Consider the following 20,983-nt stretch of genomic DNA (forward strand, 5'->3'; position numbering starts at 1 on the left):
TTGGTTTTTCTCAATATAGTTTAATTTTAACACTTTTACATGATTTTGTAAATGACAGCTGTTTTTATTTATAGTTTATTACAAATCCATTGAACAGTCTGGAATATATGGAATTAGAGAGCAAGATCAAGAAAAATGGCTGAACAGCAAAAATTAGGAGTAAGTAGAATTTTGATTTGTAATTTATTTAGAAAACACTCATTTTCTTTGCTTTTTAATTTTCAGAGTGGTTTTTGGCCTCCTTTTGAAATTTCTCTTTCTCTTAATGATGCTTTTCACATCTCTGTTGTGTAACCAGTCATCGCGTTCAGCCTCCCATCTAAGCTGTTTGAAACCTTTGGAGAGGAGAAGAAAGGTGAGCACATTGTAGACTCTTGGAGGCCCCATGGAACATCCTACTGAGTAATAGGAACTTCCGGTCTGCCATGGCCTACAGTCATTTCCCATCCACCATGCAAACCCCCTGCTTGTTGGCTGCTTTCCTTCCATATTTATCATCAAAGACGACAGGAAAGGAACAAATGCTTTAAGGATTTTATTTCCCCTGAACACTTTTACTGGTGAAAGAAGAGAAGCCAGTAACTATCAATATCAGACATAATTAAAATGTCTTTAAAGCACTTATAAAGTTAGCTAGCAAATTCATACCACGTAAAAATAGCCTGCCTTTGTAAAACAAAACAAAAACAAAAACCTAATTTTCATAGGCTGTAATCCTTTTTTGCTATAGTCTATAAATACATTTTAATCCTGTGTGCTCCCTTAACAGTGAGATAAAAAAGCTATTCCTTCTAGGTTTTAAGGAACCATTTTACCCCTTCTTACTATAAAAAGGTCCTCCAAAAATATTCATATCTTCAGAAATTCTAAGTTAAGGCTATTTTAAAACCTTAATAAAAATTCAAGTTACTTACTTGCATTATCTTTGTTAGCCATGGCATTCATTCCAATGTAATCAAACTTGGATCCCATATTTTCATCCAATAGGTGGCCAAACTGAGGGGGTGGAGGGAGTGGAGGGAGAGAATACATTTATTAGAAAACTTAAAACAATGTACAAGAGCTAACTGCCTAAGACAGCAGGTTAGCCTTACCTCTTCAGCAGATACAAATAGGTTGGAGTCATTGAGGTTTCTTTTCTTTCTTTTTCTCTGTCCTTAAAAAAAAAAGTATAAACCTAGATTATTAAATTGTAAATCCGATTATTTTGGAAAAAATACAATCTTTCAACATGGTTTTGTTAAAAAAAATATATATATATGGGTTAAAACACAATTACAGTTATCTTCTAGCATCATTAGGTAGCTGGCATTTAAAGACAGAAATTAACTTATTTAAGAGTTAGTATATAGTATTATTTAAAAAGTTAATATCCTAATAGAACTGTTCAGATGACAGTAGTGTCTTGCTGCCTTTCAGATTTGACCATCAATCAAGGTTTGCCCTGTTTCATAGTATCAGGCAAGATTAAAATTCCAAAGTTGACTTGGATGGATTTTAGAATATTTAAGGTTAAATACAGGGAAGAAACTGATGGAAGGTTTGTTTATTATGTTATAAATGGAATTTTGTTTATACTACTCAAAATAAAGTTGTTCTCCTTAAAAAAAAAAAACAAAAAAACTCCCTTGTAATTCTGAATATCTAATGTTTCAAAATAGATAATAGTAAAACATCTATTTTTAATATTTGTTACATTTTAATTTATTACATTTTAACTCATTACATTTTAACTCACACATTTAAAATCACATTGTCTAAAAATATATTGACTAGAAATACTGCTTTTATCCATTTTCTTGAAACAACATTAATACTCTATTGACATCAATGTCTTTAGTGTTACTAGAACCACTTTTAAAAAACAACTTGACTAAGGAATAAAATTCAGCTGTTTTAAGCGTATAATTCAGTAATTTTTAGTAAATTTACAAAGTTGTTCTACTGTCATCACAATGCAATTTTAGAACATTTTCCATCAACTCTAAAAGATTCCTGCTGCCCCTCTGCAGTTACATGCTCTCTCCTTTGCCTTTTCTGGCTATTTCATATAAATGTAATCATGTGATACGTGATTTTCTGTATCTAGGTGCTTTCACTTAGCATAGCATTTTGGAGGCTCATCTATATTACAGCATTTATCAGTACCTCATTCCATTTTATTGCTGAATAATAAATATGCCACTATATGGGATTTCATTTTTTGCTTCTATATTCATCAGTCAATGGATATTTAGGTTGTTCCTACTTTTTGGCTATTAAGAAAAATGCTTTTAAGAACAAGTGTGTACAAGCCTTTGCATGGACAGATGAGGCCTACTTTTGACAACAGTTTCTAGAGCATTTCATTTGTGTATTATCAGGAAGGGTTTTCTGGTTTTCATTCATCCTCTGGGTATGTATCTAAAACTTCCTTTAGCTAGCACCTCTCCTTTACTGCCTTCTTAAAGTTTCCTTAAGGTTTGTTTATTCTTAGGGATATCCAACATTTGCAAATGTAGGGTGAAATCTCCCCAGGATCAATTAATAAGTCTGTTACAAATATCTTTGCCTCTTTTTTAAAAATCAGGTATCTTTTAATCTGCATCCAAAACTATTATCCATTGAGATTTGAGATCCTTTCAGGCTAATGTCTTCTGAAATAGTACTTTATTATTCAAAATAAGGTCAATGAGAGAGCATCTTTTAATATGGCAGGCTCATAAGGACTTAAGACAAAGCAGTATTTCTTTTCTGAGAGACTTTGAGGAAAACTCTGCCTTAAGAGCATAGGCTACTATTAAAGTGTGACCTTACATCCTCGATGAAGGATGAAATTTTGAAAATAACATGTTATGATGTAAATATGCATCAGCTGAATCAATCTAGTTAAAAGGACTTGATGTCAGCCGTACTTCAAAGGGCTAATACAAATTTTGTAGGCATAGAAGTCTCTCAGGGACTTTTATATATACTTTATATACTTTTACCAATATATAGTTATTATTTTTGATATTTACTGTCAAAAAACATTTTTAATATTGTTTAATTTTAATAAAATATTGTCAAGCATTTTAATTACTTCTAAATTTGCAAGTCTATTTTTATTCATCGGTATTTACAGCTAACCCTTGAACAACACGGGGTTTAGGGGCACCCATCCCCAGTGCAGCTGAAAACAGGCATATGTATTTACAGTCATCCTCAGATTCACCCAACTATGGACCATGTAGTACTAGTCCCATGCAGTTTAAACTGTTGTTGTTCAAGGGTCAGCTGTATTTGCAGAAACTAAAGAGGCATCAGAAGCAAAGCATTAAAAAAAAAAAAGTGAGCCCGTGCAAATTTATTCACAAATTAAGGAATAAAATATTTATATTATAGTGCTTTCTATGTTTTTATCAAAAACTTTAAAAACTGTCAACTGATAGTGTTTTTTTTTTTAGCACTGCAGAAGTGTGAACATTAAAAGGCATAATCCATTAATACGCTTTAAAAAAAGTCAAATTCTGCTAATTTGTTCTATTTTATATATTTTTGAGGTTACAATCATTTTGTCATGGCAGCAAAATGGGAAATCTCATAAAAAAGGAAAATGACGTTAATAAAGAGCATAGGTTTTCAGATGGGTCAGATGGCAAGGGTAAGAGGTGGTTGAAAAGGAAAAAGGCAACAGATGTCTGGAAAATCCAGGGCTTACATATTACTGAATGGTTTAAACATGAATGAAAAGATGATCTAGATCTATTTAAAAAAGAGGAAGGAATTTAGGAAGAGAAAATAATTGAAGGTGTATGTGGGAAACAGCAATCTTCATATATTAAAAATACATAAAACTTATTAATCCGTTATAAGAACAAAAATTGTATTAACCAATTTAGAGGAGTTAATTTCCCCAAATGATAATGAACAATAGCTTTCACGTGCATAATGCTTAGGTTTAAAAGAGATTAAATTCATTTTCTTACCTTGAAATGACCCAGCAAAGTCAAAATCATTTGCACCTTTTCTCTTGTTTTTCTTACTGTTGACTTTGGAACTGACTTCATCATCAAGTTCTGTTGCCAAAAAAAAACGCTGTTATTAAGCAATTTAAAAACAGCAGAGCTGCTATAGGGCTATAATGATGAATACTGATTAACTTTTAAGAAACTGCTAATTACTATTGCAACATTTTTAAAAAGGCAGTGTAACAGCTTAACAGGTATAGTACAGACTTGTTGAGTATAGTATAGGTACTCAGCAGGTGCAGTATAATACAGCTGACCTTAATGAAAATAAAAGCCTGAAACTGAAAACTCAACTGCTTAAAAAAAAAGAAAGAAAAAAAAGAGAGGGGAGGGGAGGGGAGGGAAGGGAAGGGAAAAGGAAAGAAAAGAAAAGAAAAGAGCAAAGCAAAGCTTCAGTTTCAAATGAGAGGGAAAAAGGTCCTCTTTCAAGTAATGGCTGATCTGGGTATTTATTTGAATACAAGGTAATGTTAAAAAAAAAAACCTTCAACAACAAAAAAACCAAAAAGCAAAACCCTTCAACTGAAAAACTAGCCTATGCTGGGGAAGAAAGAGTTTGTTTCTATCTTCTATTTTAAAATGTTTACCTGGAATGCTCTCGTTTTCATCATCAAGCACATCCATGAATGTTCCTCCATCTTCCTCAATTTCAGTAAATTCCTCATTCATACTTCCTAAGGAGACTTCATCATCATCCAGGTTATCAAGGTCATCATCTTCTGAATCGTCATCTTCTGAGTCATCCCTAGCTCCTTTTGCTTTCTTTTTCACGTTGCTGCAGAAAAAGAACAACTTGTAATGTAGGAGAGGACACTGTTTTCTAAAGTATATTTTGGTGAACAGCAGGTTATTAGGCTATTAACAGAATTCAAAAGAGAGGTACGAGCCTCTCCTTTACTTACTGTACTAATGAACCTTTGTTTACTATACTCAGCTCCGAGCCTTTATTTACTATACTAATGAGCATTATAAGAGTCTAAAAATGAAAGTACTGTATCTATTTCCCAAACTTATTTCAATACCTTTCTCCTATACATCACAGAGTCCTGTGCTCATGTTCTACTGTTCTGAGGGACAATAATTTGGGAAATGCTGGGAAAACAGTAAGGAAAAAACAAACAAACAAAAAACCCCCTACTACTGAAGAAAAGTATTTTACCTAGCAAAATCAAGGTCATCCTTTCCAGAGGTGAAACAATTATCATCTTCAAAAGTGTCTGCCAGAGAACAACACACAAATGATGAGATACAGCAATGAGTAATGTGTCGTATGTCTGAATCAGTTAACACAGTCATGAGCCTGCTGTTCATGAGTGAACACCAAAATGATATACGTCTGACCACCGCTGGTGTGTTTTATTAAACTACATAAACCTATGAATTACTGGCCTTAACTAACTCCCTAAACTAAATGGGTTCCAGTTAATTTTAGCTTCTTTCTACAGTTCTTTTATGGGAAGAGGGAAAATATCAAATAAAACAGTATTTAGCAACTACAGCCCTTTTTACTACACTAGAACTACTTATGTGCTTATTTTTTAGTAGGTGTAATTCAATATTTAACAGGTGAGCTCAATGTAATTTTTTCTAATTTCGCATGGTTTTTGTTTCAGTCTAAATTCCAATTAAAATATTTCTAGCTCTGTGGATTATATAGATAAAAAAATTACCAATCATCTTTTCAAACTCATCATCATCCACATCTTCTATACTTTCTTCATCTTCATTCCGTTTTTGTTTCTCTTTAACCCTAGTAACTTTTTTATAGTACCTAAAATAAAATGCATGTTACATATTTGATAATTTTATTAAAAGGCCCATTTTACTATAATCAAAACACCCATGACCAGTGACACTAACAAGTGTAAAAGCAGTTAATTCCATTGGATATAAATGACTAAAGTTTGTATTTATTATTTAAAAAAAAGTTTTGAATTCAACAAAATAGTTGGAAACTTCTGAAATGTGGAGAATAAATTTCAACGATTTAGGGTGTTCTTCATAAAAACACCTTAACTCATCTTAATTAAATGGCACAGTAAAAGGCTGTTTTAGCATTAAAACTAATGAAATGATGCAAGTATTCCAATATTATAAACTGTGGCTCTAAATGACCACTAATCACAATACTTATCAGTTAGATTTATTCTTATATTGGGGTACAGTGAAACTTAGCATTTTGCAGATGGGATCATACCCTCAAAATTCTTTACACAAAATGTAAAACAACAACAACAAAACAACTGAATTAATCAATCAACAGGTAACAGTTCCTTTACTACTACGAGGCATTAGTAGGAATTCCAGTAGGTTTAGGACTTATCTCCACGGTAGTGCAATCAGTTTTGCTAATTCTGTTTAGAGCCATGTTTTGGACAAATTACTCATGAATTATTTATCATTATATCAGACTGATACAGATTTAAAGCCTGTAAGAAAATTACTATATTAAAAAAAGAAAGATTAAATTTCACAAAGTCAAGATACTTAAAATTGATACTAAATTATTAAAAACAAAGCCCCCAAATTTGCTTTAGTTTCACTTAGATATCTTAATATTAGCAAACTGACATTTCTAAATTCCCCTCACAAAAATGGATATTGACATAACCGTTGATCTTTTCAAGATAGGCATATGTTAAACCATTTACGGAATCTAAAAATTTTAAATTTAACAGTTCCCCAAATGAAACCATTAGATATATTACCTATAGAAAAACACTTCATCCACTGGTATTTGGCTTTCTTCTTTTGCAAGGAACTCCTTACTGTTAACTAGGAGAAGTTAAAAATTTTAATTTATTAAAGTAATCCTTTTTATGTTATTCAAGCTCTTCAGACTAAGTGCAGAATACCTATAATTCTAAAGTCTCAAAATGTAAGGAAGTTGGACACAAGGCAGCTTATAGTATGAAGGACAATCTCTGGAAAAATCTGTGTAGAGGAAACCCAACGTTTGAAACTTTGTGGGCTACAATCTAACTTGGTAGCCATCAGTGCATCACAGTGAAAGAACAGGGTTCTCTCACTGTCCTCCAACTGCATCCAGGATCCAAATTTCAAGAGAAAAACAAAAAATTAAAAGAGTTCTTTTAATCATAACTTTAAACTTGTCATTTTCATCTTGGAAAAATGACAATAACGCCTGCCACTCTGCAAATAGGAAGTAAAGGTAAAGATAGAAGTATCCACAATTTTACTTAATACTGAGGGAAAACTAAGAAAAATAAAAAGCTAAATCTAGTATGTAAAGAAATGTCTGCTCTGAATACAAAGACAGAATCAGATCTACAAGATGGGTACTAAATACCCATAGAAGTAGGTTATCAATTGAGTTTAAAAAGATGCTCTGTGACAAAATCTGTTGTGGGTTTTCTGCCGAGCCCATAGTAGTGAGCTTAAGATGGTCTGAACTGTAAAAGGTAATTATATATAGGCTGGAGGGGAGAAGCCAGATAAAGCTATAAAGAATGGCAAAATGTTAATTGTTGAAGATGGGTAATGGTTATGGGTTGAGGGAGGGGGCTCATCATACTACTTATGTATATATTTTGAATATGTTTGAAATTTTTTTAATAAAATTAAAAAAAAAAACAAAACAGCCCAGTCACAATAAGCTTGAAAATGCATACACTCTTCAGAACAGAGATGGATAATTATCTCTGGTGCTTAAGTTTTATTCTGATAAAGTAGAGCAAAGAATAACACAATTTATGTGTTACTAACTTGTACTGTCTTATCAGTTTCAACTGTCCAGGCTTTATACTTACCAGCAAGACTACGAATATCATTCATAAAATGTTTTCTTTTTGGCTGCATCACAACACTGTCTGTGTTTCCTGAAATGTAAAATCATGACAGCATAATGTAAAACCTAGTTATATGCTCATATTACAGCAGCATCAACCGAAAAATTCATCAAATAGAAGCATACCTTTGCCTTTATGTGGCTTTGGATTTCGGTATACAAATCGATCCAAGAATCTCATTAGTGTGAAATCCTGTAGTGGGTCCCCTGAATACTCAATATAATTTCCCTGAAAGGTGAGGGGTGGGGAGGGGAGAAGGAATTAAGAACTTAACTCAAATTACATGTATGCATCTAGATGAGAAACAAAAAGAAAAATGTAAGCATCTATTACATTGCTTCGAAGGCACAAACATGCAATAAAAGACCCTTCAAACATCCCTCTCATGCACATTATTATCTTCCTGAAGAAATTAAACACACTCATACACATTCTAAGATGCACTGATGATTTTATGAATAGGCAAATAGTATTAATACTGCAGGTCATCTAACCAGGAAACAAACCCTGAGTGGCAACACAGCAAATGGGAAAAGGGAGGGCAATCTTCCTTTACAATAGCAGAGAATGTTCATGATTCTTTCTGGTGGAGAAAGCACTGTTTGACCAATTATTGATTCTCTAAAACTGGATTACTTACTTTTTGTCTCCTGAATATTTGAGACTTACCTGAAGGATAGTCTTTGCAAAAAGGGCCACAGAGGGATGAAAATGCTCAGACAGCTAAAAAGAAAAATGTGAAATTAGGTGAACTTTTACTATAGCTGTAGATTATTTATGAAAATCCAAAAAATTGAAACTTAATCCAATATATCAGAAAAGTGATTCTCAGCAGCACTTTACACACTTAACAACCAAGGACCTCAACTGTTAGTAGTGAGGTGTATGTATCTTTTTGAATTAATGTTTTTGTTTTTCTTGGATAGATGCCCAGGAGTAGAATTGCTGGGCCATATGGTGGTTCAATTTTTAGGTTTTTGAGAAACCTCCATATTGTTTTCCGTGGTTGCTGCACTAATTTACACTCCCACCAACAGTGTACAAGGGTTTCCTTTTCTCTACATCCTTGCCAACATTTATTATTTGTGTTCTTCTTGATAATGGCCATTCTGACAGATGTGAGATGATATCTCATTGTGATTTTGACTTGCATTTCCCTGATACTGGTGATGTTGAGCAACTTTTCATGTTCCTGTTGGCCATCTGCATTTCCTCTTTTGGAAAAATGTCTGTTCAGTTCTTCTGCACATATTATAATTGTGTTGTTTACTTGCTTTTTAACTGAAGTACAGTTGATTTAAAATGTTGTATTAGTTTCTGGTGTACAGCATGGATGGTCTTAGAGGGCATTATGCTAAGTAAAATGAGTCAGACAGAGAAAGACAAATACTATAAGATACCACTTACATGTGGAATCTAACAAAATACAACAAACTAGTGAGTATAACAGAAAAGAAACAGACTTACAGATGTAGAGAAGGAATTAGTGGTTACCAGTGGGGAGGGGGAAAGGGGAAGGGACAAGATGGAGTTGGAAGATTAAGAGATACAAACTATCAGGTATGAAATAAGCTACAAGGATGTATTGTACAACATGGGGAATATAGCCAATATTTTATAATAACTATAAATGGAGTATAACCTTTAAACATTGTGAATCACTGTATTGTATACCTGTAACATAATATTGTACATCAACTATACTTCAATTTAAAAAATGATATTGTTAAATAAATACATAAATTTAAAAAATCAAGGACCTCAAGAGCTTTCTTAATTTAAATGGGATATATCTATTGATATTTACTTCATTAGATATTACAACAGAAGAATTTTAAACATAGTTCATTTAAAATAGCAATAAACACATTATATATTGATATAAATGTTTCATAAAAATAACTTTTTCAGAACAAATAAATATGACTGAGAAGAGTGGCATTATTTTACAGTTTTGCAAATCTGTTTAATGTCTGGTTTAACAGAAGACAGTGGATTCTCATATCTGCTTCTGTATTCCATGTTATTTTAGTTGAAGTATATGGAGAAAATCTGGCCTCACACAGATATATAGTTGGAAAAAAGAGGATTAACCAATAGTCTTTCACATAAATGTGGAGTTTTTTTCTTTGCTACTATATTGAAATTGAAGATTAGCTGCAATATGGAATCTGAAACCCCATCAATCAGCTTTTGGTACTTGCTACTTAAAATTGACTAGTCTACAGTGAATGGATCTTTTATCCATGCTTGACTCTGTAACACTGTGCATTGGTCATTTGGAAAATACTGACTCAGTGAGTTATGCAAATCTTCCAAATGTTAGTCACATTTCATTCAACATCACAAAAATCACATTGTTAGTATCACCACTGATTTTCATCAGAAAAGTTTTTATCTACTGAGAAACTGTTAAGTTCAAGATGGTGGTTATAGGAGTTCTAAAATTTTAATCTGTGCTTAAAAGCTTGAATTTTATCATTGACAACAAACACTGTCAGCTGTTTTGTTTGAAGCAAAAGGTTCACTTCATTCATTTTCAAGAAAAAATCTCCCAAATACCCAAGTCTGAATCACCAGTCTGTCAGCCAGCCTTTCACGAAAAAAGCAGCTAGCGGCGTTTCCGACAACTCCCCAGGCACTTTCCCAAGACATCAGACAACCCTCATACTTAGGTCTGCAGCAAAGAGCCTTATGTGTTCTTGTTATATATGCACACAGAATAGTAAAAAGAAATGTATGTATTTTGGGGTCAAGATAATAAAATCAACAATTTTTTTTCCTGCTTCATCATTCTTATGTGATACTTGATTTTTTTGTTCCCTACAAGTATGTGGCAATGAAGAATTTAATGACCATGAATGCAGCCTGGTTCTACTGTTTTATTTGTGCTAAGGAATCAGCAGTTTTATCCATCATTTCTTTACTATCAGTGCCACTGTCAACAGTGACAAAGGCAAAGAATGTCTTGGTATCACTATGAAAGTAGCTATGACCTATCAGACTTGCTAACAAGTCTGTATAGGAAGTCATTTACTTGCTTTCCCAAAAGAATCATAGAAAGGTTATTATAAATATGAATACCTCTTATGTGTTTAAAAAGTAACTTTGCTTGGAAAAAGTTCTGTCATCACAAAACTTTTCAGACATACCTAATACATAAAGCAAAACTTATCCCTATATAGAGCCATTATATGCAATAATCTACTTACAAAAAGCAAAATTTGTTTCTAGCCATGTATTAACATCCTTATTTTGCATGCACATTATTTTGTAAGATTTTACATTATTATGTAAGATTTTCTACATGTGAATGGAGAAACAGATAAATTCAATGTTTATCAGAGGCAACAGAAATATGGGTTATAAGGTATTACAGCCAAGTGACAAACTTCAAATTGCTTCCTTATGCCAATTAATGTCTAAATAAATAAACTATATTTATCATTCACACACAAAAAAAGGAAACTTGAAGGTGTTAAATCCATGGGGACAAAATACAGCACAGATGAATTAAGAGACAATTTGAAATTATTTTACCTTTTTGAGTTCCCAAAGACTTGTATTTTCAGCTCCACAGAACAAAGGGTTTCTACTGAATGGATCATATGTGTTTAACTGTTTGCCACCTGAGAACAAAAATATAAAATAGTATTTCTCAAATGTTTTATTCCTAGACCAAGAGGTCACTAAAACCACCAAAACTACTGATGTCAATGACACCTATAATTTTCAATACTCTTAGTTAGCCAGGTATCCTACCTAGATCAAAAACTCCAAGCCTTGTCAAGAATTTATCATGGTACCCAAGCTAGTATTTGCTATTGAATAAACCAGGCAGCATGTTTATTCCAACTACTAAAAGCTCCCCTTCAGATTTTATTCCCTTTTCAAATAGCAACAAAAGGCACCCATTTCTTGGTCAATTAGGTCATAAGTGGTAACATGGCAAATAACCTGAGGATGAAACAGGCCTAAATTCTTTTGGAACTTTAGAGTGCACTGAATATTTATCATTAAATTATGCCCAGAAATAAGTCTCACTTGAACAGGTTTATAATATCTTTTTCATGTTTTCAGCAACCCTCTGGATTAAAAAATTAAAGCAAGAAAAGTTGAGCACATAACAGGAACTGTCTCCTTCACAATGCACCTGCTCATCATCTCTCTAAAGGATTATACTTGGGTTGGCCTTCAGGGCAACTGATGGATTCTTTTAAAAGCTTTCCTGATGGCTGCCATACTCCTCTTTTATACTTCACAAGCAAACTGAAGTTTGGAGAGAGAAAATCATCTGATCAAGAGTCCCACAACAAGCTGGAAGAAATAGGTCAGTCACATTTCTTGATCCTCAAGGCTAGTGTGCTTTTCTTTACAGCCTCAAATGAAGAGGCTGTACTTCTAAGATTTCTTTTGGCTCTAATATTCTGTTATGAGACTTAATTCAATTTGTGTATGTGGATGGAAAACCTAAAGCTTCTATTTCACAGAAAGTTTTCAATCCTAAAACACTACTTTGAGGAACTATAGAGGGTAAATATGAGGCTCAAACAAAATAACTACAAGTTCCACACAATTCACAATATGTAACCAGATATTTTTTTGTTTAGAAATCAAACTTTAGTGTACATACATTTGTTGTTTTCATATATGTTTCATGTAGGAGGGTTTTACATGTACAGATAAAAGCCAAGAAACTAAAACTGGTTCAAAGGTGTAAACTTATTAAATCTATACCTGAAGAAAAAGAGATCTGTTGTGCATCGAACGTGTCCAGTTTTCTCACTAAATCTTCACAGTTCCAAAAAGATCTACTTTAATTTCTAAGATTTATTTAAAAATATGTATTTATTATCTGTAGTACTGTTAATGAACAAATCAATGATTCATATTAAAAATTTACTTCTAAGTTCCTATATATATCTGGTTATGAGAACTCCCATTTAAAGGAAAGCAATATTGAGGACTTCTAAAATGGTATATTTACTTCTATTAAGATCAAAGGGGAATCCAATTCCTCTGTTTAAAGATTCAAGAGAATAATTTAATATTTAAGAAACTCACCTTTCAAATTATCAAAGTGCACCCAAGAAGCAGATTTTAACTTTTTGGTTTCCACATGACTTTCAGACACAGTTTCTTCCATCTCAACTTTTTTCACAGTATCTGTTTCTGTTTCTTTATCTGCATCAGTGAATGTTTCTATTTCTTCATCATCTTTTATGTCAGTAAAATTTTCTTCATCATCAGACTCCTAAAAAAAATGGTTTAATGAATCTGGGTTAATCAACTGGAAGTCTATATTCAATTACATGAGATAGTTTTGAAGAAGATTTGCTTATTGCAACTCTGATGAAACGTGAAAGTTCCATCAATGAAATTTAGAATGAGACCATATTCTTATTTTTAAATGTAATAAAGTTTTGAGCCAAGAATCCCTGAGACATTCAAAACATTCAGCCCTCATGTAAATCTCTGACTTGTTATAAATAACCCTATCAGGCAGGTGCTATTATGTCCACTTCACAACTGAGGAGACAGGTAAGAGACCCACTAGCTCTACAAATGTCTACAACTATTTCATATAATCAGTTTAGGGTAGTTTATTACAAGTAAAGTGGTCAAGCAACATGCCCACCTAGTAAACTGTACACTTGGGACTAAAATCCAGGTCCGTCTGCTTCCAAGACTCATACTACATGCTCCAGAGAACTAAGTAAGTTATTGTCACTGAAAGCAAAGAAGGAAAATACCAAATATATTTCAGAACCCACTCGATTTAAAAAGCAGCTATAAAATATACCGGATGATCATCTAGTTGACTTCTTAAACCTGGTTTTGCTTTAAGGATCTCAGACACAAGATATAAAGCTCCACATATGAATGGTGGCATCTGTTCACAAGTAACTTGAAGTAACCTCTTCACAAAAGCCTTCACCCTCCGCAATACGATGTCCGCTTTCAGAGATTTGTAGACAAGGTTAAGAAACATGGCTTGCTTAGAACACATCATCAAGCCTGGATCCAGCATCTTCCTGCAAAATAGAAAAAAGACCACACGTTTATTCATAAAACACCCCCATAACCAGCAGTCACATATTAGAGTCAACTACTAACGTAATCTTAGTTAGAGATAACCTTCCTGCTTATTTTAGAATAAGAGACCATTTCTTTTTTTTTTTTTACTGAGTTATAGTCATTTACAATGTTGTGTCAAATTCCAGTGTAGAGCACAATTTTTCAGTTATACATGAACATATACATATTCACTGTCACATTTTTTTTTCACTGTGAGCTACCATAAGATCTTGTATATATTTCCCTGTGCTATACACAAGAGACCATTTCTGCCCTAAGACGTAAAATGGAAGTCAATGATCAGAATAGAAGGAATGATGATAATATCAGGGGAAAAAATACACAGGATCAAGAGACCTTTTTTTGTGGTTCCTTTTCTCTTTCCCAAGTGGTTTTCCATTCTCCAGACCAACAGGGCACAGCCCTAACAGTGTAGTTTTCATATAGATACAGAACTGTGCATGAAAGGCTAATCCAAAGCCAAACGATGAAAACTGACCTGTGTAAGCAGTGGACTAGACCAGGTTCTTGTCCTTGCATCACTCCCTACTATCTGGTGACCAGAGGCTGCCTCCACATGGTTCTGGTGAAGCATACACGTGGAGTAGGAAACTGAATTGTGAGGACTTCAGAGACTCTCCAGCTCAATGTAAAACTGTATGACTGTATCCTTCCCATACACACTATTCCCTCTGCCCAGAATGCTCTTCTCCAGCTGTCTGCATGTGCACAGGTTCCTCCGTTATTTCCTCTCTCAGTCCCATATTTATGTTCGTTACAGTTTAACTCGTTCTTCTGCCATTCTCTCCTCCCCCTCTCACCCCTAGAGTCCAATGGAACAGGGACCTGTGTCTGTGTTATTCACTGTTATAAAGCTGGTGCCTGGCACTTAATAAGTACTCAATATTTGCTGAATAATAAGTGATTCACTTCATGGTAAGTGGTTGTACAGTATCTCTAGTGATTGCAGACTGCTCACTAACTTTGGACAACTCGTTTTTTGCCAGAAAATACCTTCTTTACCCACAGTTGAAATCTGTTTCTGTGTAATTTCCAACCATCAATTCTACTACTGCCTCCTGGAGCAACACAAGATTACCTAAATACAAGCAACAAAAGCAAAAATAAACAAGTGGGACTAGATCAAACTAAAAAGCTTCTGCACAACAAAGGAAACAGTCAACAAAATGAAAAGGCAACCTATGAACAAAAGTATCTGCAAACCATGTATCTGATAAAAGGTTAATATAAAAAATATATAAGGAACTCCATACAATTCAATAGCAAAAAATTCCAAATAATTCAATTAAAAAATAGACAGAGGACCTGAATAGACATTCTCCCAAAGAAGACATACAAATGGCCAAAAGGTACATGAAGAGATGCTCAATACCACTAATCATCAGGGAAATGCAGATCAAAACTACACTGAGATATCAACCACACCTGTTAGGATGACTATTATCAAAAAGACAAGCGATAACTAACACTGACAAGGATGTGGAGAAAGTGGGACCCTCGTACACTGTTGGTATGAATATAAGTTGGTACAGCCACTGTGTAAAACACTATGGTGATTCCTCAACAAATTAAAAACGGAACTACCATATGATCCAGCAATTCCACTTCTGGGCATATATCCAAAGGAAATCTGCACGCTCGTGTTCTCGGCATTACTCATAACAGCCAAAGTACAGAAACAACCTATGTGTCTGTCAATAAGATGACTGGATTAAGAAGATGTGGCATAAACACACAACAGATTATTATTCAGTCATGAGAAAGAAGGAAATCCTACTTGTGACATGCATGAACCCGGAGGACATTGTGCTTAGTGAAGTAAGTCAGACAGAGAAAGACAACTACTCTATGATTTCACATATACGTGGAATTGAAAAAAATCAAATTCATAGAAACAGAGAACAGACTGGTAGTTGTCAGGGGTTGGGGTGGAAGAAATGAGATGCTGGTCAAAGGTGCAAACTTTCAATTATAAGATGAGTAAGTTCTGAGAGGATCTACCATACAGCATGATGAATATACTTAATACTGTTACTGTATACTTGAAATTTGCTAAGAACAGATCTTAAGCATCGTCACCAAGAAAAGATGTTAATTAACTTGATTATGGTAATTACCACAATGTATACATGGATCAAATCTTTGTTATATGCTTTAAATATATATAATTTTATCAAAATAACCTAATTATACTTCTACATGACAGCCTTTCAAATACCTGACCCTATACTATAGCTAATTATGTGTCCTTCTCTCCCCTCAAGGGTCTCCTCTGCTGACTGCTGAACTATTATTTCCTATGATAATTTTAAAATTCTCTCTTTATTGTGCTTGCTGAATCCCAGGGATATTCCAGCTGGTCTAGAACCCCAGACATCAGGACACCCAGAATTAACAAAATCCTCCAGATATGCTGATGTGGAATTATTACTTTTGTTCTAAGCACTTTTATTACTTTTTTTTCACTAACACTAGAAATGAAAATATTTAACCCTGTGAGGCATTTTCATATTGCTCTACATATCAGGTTTCTCCATTTTGTCAGTTCCACAACTCTCGTACCTACTGGTGATATTTTGAAATAGTCTATATTATTCAATCTTTGACATCTCACTTTCTCTCCTCCCATTTACATTTTTCAACATTTTCATCCATTCTGCAACTTATTTTTAATCATAAGCTCCATTACATGTCAATAGAAGCATTTGAGAATTTAGATGGCTGTCTCCACCATTTGACAGAGAACATGTTCCTGAAGATTTTGATAAATCATGTTTTTGTAAACTGAATCATTTCTTCATTTCTTTTATCCCTCAATTTTACTTAAAGGATTCTTAATAAAACCAAGAGAAAATAAATACTTTAAGAAGGCTTAAAAGCCCTTTGAGGAAATTCATCTGTGAGAGTGCTTGGCAAGCAGTAATTTAAAGAATTTAGGAATGTACTCCTCAGAGATGTTAGACTATTGTTTTAAACACTGAGATGTTAAATAGATATTAGAAAAACGTGTTTTCCAATAGTTTCCAAACATTTCCTAAGAAGTAGAAATTCTATTACCCTCAAAAGTTACAAAAAACCCCAAACACTGAAGCCCCTACATTTTCAGTCTCAGAAGTCTTCCCAAACTAAAAACATTTAAGTATTTATTACTTTGAAAGATTATAGACTCTTAAGACTTATGGGAAGACCTCTGAGATTCTTTTTTAGTGTACCAGCGCAATCAGTGCCATGAAACACCATCAATTCCAAGCTAGTATAGATCTGGATTTGCCACCTAACTTGGCCTCATAATGTCTGTGTGAACTTGCACAAATTATGTACCTCAGAGACCGGAGAGCTGTTAAGATGATTAAACTAAGCAGGAGGGTATAGCGCAAAGTGGTAGAGCACATGCTTAGTATGTATGAGATCTTGAGTTCAATCCCCAGTACCTCCTCTAAAAAAAGTAAATAAATAAATAAACCTAATTACTTCCCTCCCCCTCCAAAAACAAAACAAAACACAACAAAAAAAAGAGGATTAAACTGAAAAAGTGAGGATGAGGACAGGAAATCATCATCATCATCATCATCATCATCATCATCATCATCATCATCATCATAATAATGGCAGCACTTACAGAGCACTTAGTGTGTATTGGGCATTGTTAAATACACACCACACATGAAGATTACATGGGTTTACATATACATTAACTCATTAACCTTATTAAATTCCCAGTTCTGTCATTTTCTAGCTGTGTAATTGTGGGGAAATTTCATCATCTTCATAATAACACTATGGGATAGATGCTTGCCTCTCCATTTTATAGGCAAATAAAAGCACAGTAAAATGGGATCAACCATGTTTACCAATGGGGTTTTAATGAGGATTAAGTAATCTATCCAAAGTTAGACAGCAAACTAATGGCTGGGACCCAAAACCAGGCAATGTGGCTTAAGTCTAAGATATTAACCACTATACATTACGTTTTTCAAGAGATATATGTACGTAAAAAGGCAATATATAGCTTGCTGGTGTACTTGAAGAACTGTACTTAAATACACTTTGTTCAAAATATCAGCCCTCAGTGGGTGCACTGCAGGATAGCTGCAAAATTCAGTAAACAAAGCCTTAATCATAATATTTTTTTAAAAATTCCCAAATTGTAACCCCCAACCCTCCTATCCAAAAGCTTTCTTTTTTTTTAATATATAAACTTTTTTTTATTGAGTTATAGTCATTTTACAATGTTGTGTCAAAAAGCTTTCTTATTTACCATGTGTCTTCCCCAATATGCACGGAAGTGCCTCTAGAGGTGGGAATTTTGTTCACTGTGCTATGTCCTGAGTCCTGGAACAGTGCCCAGCACATACTCGGCACTCAAAAAATTCTTGTTGAATGAATGACTAAATGGCTGTGTGAAGGACAGGAGGGAAGAAATACAGGACTGAGGATGGGGCCTACTCAAAACAAAAAAATAATAAACAACATATTCAAAGCACATAATTTAGCTGTCCAACAGGGAAACAAAGACTAAGTCACCCAAAGGTGGTGAGTAGTAGCAAGTTACCGAGGAGGCCCTAAAATCCCACTTCCTAAGTCTTTCTCTTGCCCCACAAAGGGGCACAGCATTGTATTAGACCACGCTATTTCTCACTCACATACTGGAATGGTAGGTACTTACCGATACAATGCTGCATAGTATCGATTTGATATCGTCTGCTGAGAATTCATCACTTGGAAAAGCAACATTAAAGCCTGCACACTGGTATTAAAATTCACAACATGCAGCACTCTAAACAGTGTGTCAACCTGCTCCCTCACTTTGTCGTCACCAGTCTGAGAATAAGGGTATGCCCTATTCACTCCTGTCAAAAGGGCACTGAGCATTTTTGATTCAATATCTTTTTTCTTGATACAAGTCCGAAAAAAACAAAAATAAAGAGTTATTAATTTGTTAGCCAGTTCACTTTCTTCATGGGAGAGGGCCATTTGATTTAAAAAGCAAATTGCATAATACTGGGCTTTGGAGCTGATGTTTGAGCGGAAGAGCAGCCTTTCTACTTCACCACACACAACTCCTTTCATATTGGGATGTCTGCAAAGTAATGTCTCTAACAGATGGGATGCTTTGGTGGCTATTCTGTTCTGAGGATCTCCCAGTTTATTCACCACCTGCACAAGAAGGGCCTTTTCCTCCTCAGGTTTGTTACAAAGAAGCTCATGAGCCACTATAAGGGCTCGTGTTTTTGTGGTTACTAATGAATCGTGACTTAAAGTTTCTAAGATCTGCACAAATTCAGCCACTAAGTGTTTCAGCTGGTGTTCAAAATACCATAATATCAGCCTTCTGTCCCTTGAGTCCCTGTTGCCACTGGACAACTGTTCTAGTTTGTTGAAAGGATGCTGGCTGAAAATACGTAGCTTTCGACTGTCTGGCAAAAGGTCTGTAATGAGTAACTCTTTGAAAGTATCCAAAGCCATGAGGCACTGCTGTTTGCTGCCCTTCTTTTTAACGAGGTTCAAGAGAGTTTCTACAAACTGCAGTGTGTGAACAGCATCATCCTGAATAAGAAGAATCATGGCTGCCATCCTGTCACCAAGTGTCCCCGATGTCACAATTGCCTTCATCCAGGTAGAAGAGGCTCCCTTTTGATTATTCGTCTTATTTTTGAATAAACTGATTTCATGCTCATACAACTTCTGGGCCAAGGTTTTGTATTTAGACACAACATCCTTAGGCTGGGGTTCCAAAGAATATTCACTGCTGTACTCCAGATCATACCATTTGCCTCCAGACTTAAGTAACAATGTCTGTCTCTCAAAAAATTCAAAGATGTCCTGTTGTTTATCTCTCTTTACCTTTGGTATGGCACTGTTGTTCTCAGCAGGATGTTGTTCTGTTCTCTTCTTATTTTTCACCTTACTTTCATTTTCTGCTACATTTTGCTTTTTATTATTTACTTTAGGAATTCTTGCTTCGTTTTTGCTTGCATCTTCCTTTTTAGCTGGTTTTTCTTCTTCAGTTGAGAAAGCTTTTGCATACTTGGCCAAGCTGAGATTCTGAATAAATGCCTCCAATTCACCTTGCTGAAGATCATCAATTGCTCCTTTTTTGCCTCCATCTACCACTTCCTCATTCTCATCCAAAGCAGCCAGCATAAGGTAATCTTGCTGCATAAAAACATAAGAAAGTTTAAAATAAATTACAAATCCAACAGTTTAGTTAAAACTTCAAAAGTTAAGCTGATATCTACATCCTTGAAATCAATTAATTTGAGTTATCATGGTATTGCCTGGGCTCCCACCTACACTCACAACACTGGATGGATCAAAAATTTAAATGAGAAAAATAAAACAAAAAACAGAAGAAAGCACAGCATAATTAAAAAAAAATTCTAGAGTAGGCAAAAATCTTTATAAACTTGACAGAAAACTCAGGGTCCATAAAGGAAAGAATGAATAAATGTATCACTTTCTCTCAAAATATATACAAAAATCAAAAGACAAATAATAAACTGGAAAAACAAACTGGCAACTCATATCAAAGTAATTGGGCTCAATTTAATATAAAAGTTCTCACACATCAGTTAAGGAAATGACAACCCAACAGAGATATGCAAGGGATATATATACACATACGGTTCATAGAAGGAAAAAAAAAGCGGCTCTTTAAAAATATGAAAAGACGCTCAACCTCACTGACATTTAAAGAAGTCCAAATTAGGGAGAGGGTGTAGCTCAGTGGTAGAACGTGTGCTTAGAGGTCCTGGGTTCAATCCTCAATACTTCCATTAAAATATATAAATAAATAAACCTAATCACCTCCCCTCTATCCCCCCCAAAAAAGGTCCACATTAAAATCACAATGATACGTTCATTTTTTAATCTGTCAGATGAGCAAAGATAAATTTAAGACAGGTAGTGTTGGGAGAGGGTGAGGAAAGGCACTTTCCTACATGGCTGATTTAAGTATAAACTGGCACATCCTCTATGGAGGGCAATTTGCCAACTAAAAACAAAATACAAGACACAAATCCTTTCACCTAGCCATTCCATTTCTACAAATTTAGGTTATACACACACTTACAAATGTGGAAAAAG

General features: G+C 34.3%; 2 protein-coding genes across 9 annotated transcripts in view; one reads left to right on the forward strand and one right to left on the reverse strand.

Moving 5' to 3' along the window:
* Positions 1-12,548, forward strand: part of CEBPZOS (CEBPZ opposite strand) — a 52,161-nt gene extending 39,613 nt beyond the window's left edge. For 5 of the 8 annotated variants that reach the window (XM_074378733.1, XM_045504815.2, XM_074378732.1 and 2 more), the window contains 3 exons: positions 75-159; positions 299-355; positions 1,420-3,057. In XM_074378733.1, coding sequence (XP_074234834.1) covers positions 75-157 — 83 coding nt within the window. In that variant the 3' untranslated portion in view covers positions 158-159; positions 299-355; positions 1,420-3,057. Of the gene's footprint in view, positions 1-74; positions 160-298; positions 356-1,419; positions 3,058-11,878 lie in introns of those variants that run through there. The other 3 variants (XM_045504811.2, XM_045504814.2, XM_045504812.2) reach the window with 3 other exon arrangements.
* CEBPZ (CCAAT enhancer binding protein zeta) overlaps positions 1-20,983 on the reverse strand; it is a 22,488-nt gene continuing 1,505 nt past the window's right edge. The window contains exons 2-16 of the mRNA XM_010967655.3: positions 18,564-20,053; positions 13,602-13,833; positions 12,863-13,052; positions 11,339-11,427; positions 8,468-8,521; positions 7,924-8,026; positions 7,760-7,828; positions 6,698-6,764; positions 5,660-5,760; positions 5,149-5,206; positions 4,577-4,764; positions 3,948-4,037; positions 1,095-1,156; positions 915-996; positions 1-335 (exon numbers count right to left, since the gene is read on the reverse strand). Coding sequence (XP_010965957.1) covers positions 199-335; positions 915-996; positions 1,095-1,156; positions 3,948-4,037; positions 4,577-4,764; positions 5,149-5,206; positions 5,660-5,760; positions 6,698-6,764; positions 7,760-7,828; positions 7,924-8,026; positions 8,468-8,521; positions 11,339-11,427; positions 12,863-13,052; positions 13,602-13,833; positions 18,564-20,053 — 3,012 coding nt within the window. The 3' untranslated portion in view covers positions 1-198. The remainder of the gene's footprint in view (positions 336-914; positions 997-1,094; positions 1,157-3,947; positions 4,038-4,576; positions 4,765-5,148; positions 5,207-5,659; positions 5,761-6,697; positions 6,765-7,759; positions 7,829-7,923; positions 8,027-8,467; positions 8,522-11,338; positions 11,428-12,862; positions 13,053-13,601; positions 13,834-18,563; positions 20,054-20,983) is intronic.

The sequence above is a fragment of the Camelus bactrianus genome, chromosome 15, assembly GCF_048773025.1.
Source record: "Camelus bactrianus isolate YW-2024 breed Bactrian camel chromosome 15, ASM4877302v1, whole genome shotgun sequence".
In the NCBI taxonomy this organism is placed as follows: Eukaryota; Metazoa; Chordata; class Mammalia; order Artiodactyla; family Camelidae; genus Camelus; species Camelus bactrianus.